The sequence below is a fragment of the Pediculus humanus genome, genomic scaffold (assembly GCF_000006295.1).
Source record: "Pediculus humanus corporis 1103172107644 genomic scaffold, whole genome shotgun sequence".
In the NCBI taxonomy this organism is placed as follows: Eukaryota; Metazoa; Arthropoda; class Insecta; order Psocodea; family Pediculidae; genus Pediculus; species Pediculus humanus.
This window is the reverse complement of record NW_002987255.1, coordinates 125,756-126,806: the sequence shown is the minus strand read 5'-3', so window position 1 is coordinate 126,806 and position 1,051 is coordinate 125,756. Positions and strand designations below refer to the sequence as shown.

Below are 1,051 nucleotides of genomic sequence, written 5' to 3'. Positions count from 1 at the left end.
TATGATCTAATATCCTGAAAATAATAATTTTTTACATATACAAATTTTTCTTTATAAAATGAGAGAAAAATTTTGACATACCTTAGACATTACAAAAAGGATGTCAACAATAAATTACGATTCTAAAAAAAAGAGGAAAAAAATCAAATATAACAATCTTTAATAAAAATAAAGGTTTTTAATTTTTAATTTTATGATCCCGCCATAAACAGTAAATTCGAAAGCAGCCATTTTAAACTTAACTTCGATACTATCGATTTTTCGATATAAATTGAAGATGAATCATTCTCTCATTCTTTATAAAATGAGAAAAAAATTTTGACACGCCTTAGACACTACAAAAAGGATGTTAATAATAAATTACGATTCTAAAAAAAAGGGGAAAAAAATCAAATATAACAATCTTTAATAAAAATAAAGGTTTTTAATTTTTAATTTTATGATCCCGCCATAAACAGTAAATTCGAAAGCCGCCATTTTAAACTTAACTTCGATACTATCGATTTTTCAATATAAAATGAAGGTGAATCGAGATTTTGTGATCGGAAGATAGCTGGTGAGTGTTTTTCAAGTTTTTTTTAAAAATGTGTAGTGAAGAAAATAGTGATTGGATACAAGATGCAAATATAGTGATTCGCGATATAAAAAATCACGTGCATTATATATCTATTGCGAATTTACCCTCTTCGGAGTGCAAAATTTATTTTAATATTACCACTCTAGAAATGAAAGAATTTTGCGTTGAGTTGTCGGTTGCAGGATTTCAAGTAATTGGTGAAAAACATAATTCTGATGATAAAAGAGGTAAATATTCAGTTCATGAGACTCCTTATTCATTATTAGATTCCTTAAGTCCAGGGTACAGGGCTTCATTTGGAGAACAATTAATAGCCAAGCTTTCACAATTGCCAAAAAAATAATGCATTAGATCATTTAAAAAAACTTTAAAAAATGAATTTCCTTTCAGAATACTATTTTAATCGTTTTAAAATATTTATCAAAACGATTGGTATAAATATGAATTATTATTTAAAAACATTGTAGAAGGAAA

At 26.0% G+C, this 1,051-nt stretch overlaps 2 protein-coding genes across 2 annotated transcripts in view; one reads left to right on the top strand and one right to left on the bottom strand.

Moving 5' to 3' along the window:
• The window catches only part of Phum_PHUM268450 (Replication factor C subunit, putative), a gene marked incomplete at both ends in the record, with an annotated part of 4,227 nt that extends 3,996 nt beyond the window's left edge, over window positions 1-231 (bottom strand). Inside the window, 2 exons of the mRNA XM_002426645.1 lie at window positions 94-122; window positions 211-231. Of these exons, the coding sequence (XP_002426690.1) occupies window positions 94-122; window positions 211-231 (50 nt within the window). The remainder of the gene's footprint in view (window positions 1-93; window positions 123-210) is intronic.
• A 353-nt stretch (window positions 232-584) lies between these two features.
• On the top strand, window positions 585-1,044 carry Phum_PHUM268440 (uncharacterized protein; the record flags this gene model as incomplete). Its single annotated transcript, XM_002426644.1, has 2 exons — window positions 585-804; window positions 968-1,044. The coding sequence occupies 2 exons, from the start codon at window positions 585-587 to the stop codon at window positions 1,042-1,044; spliced, it is 297 nt and encodes a 98-aa protein (XP_002426689.1).
• Window positions 1,045-1,051: the final 7 nt, after the last annotated feature.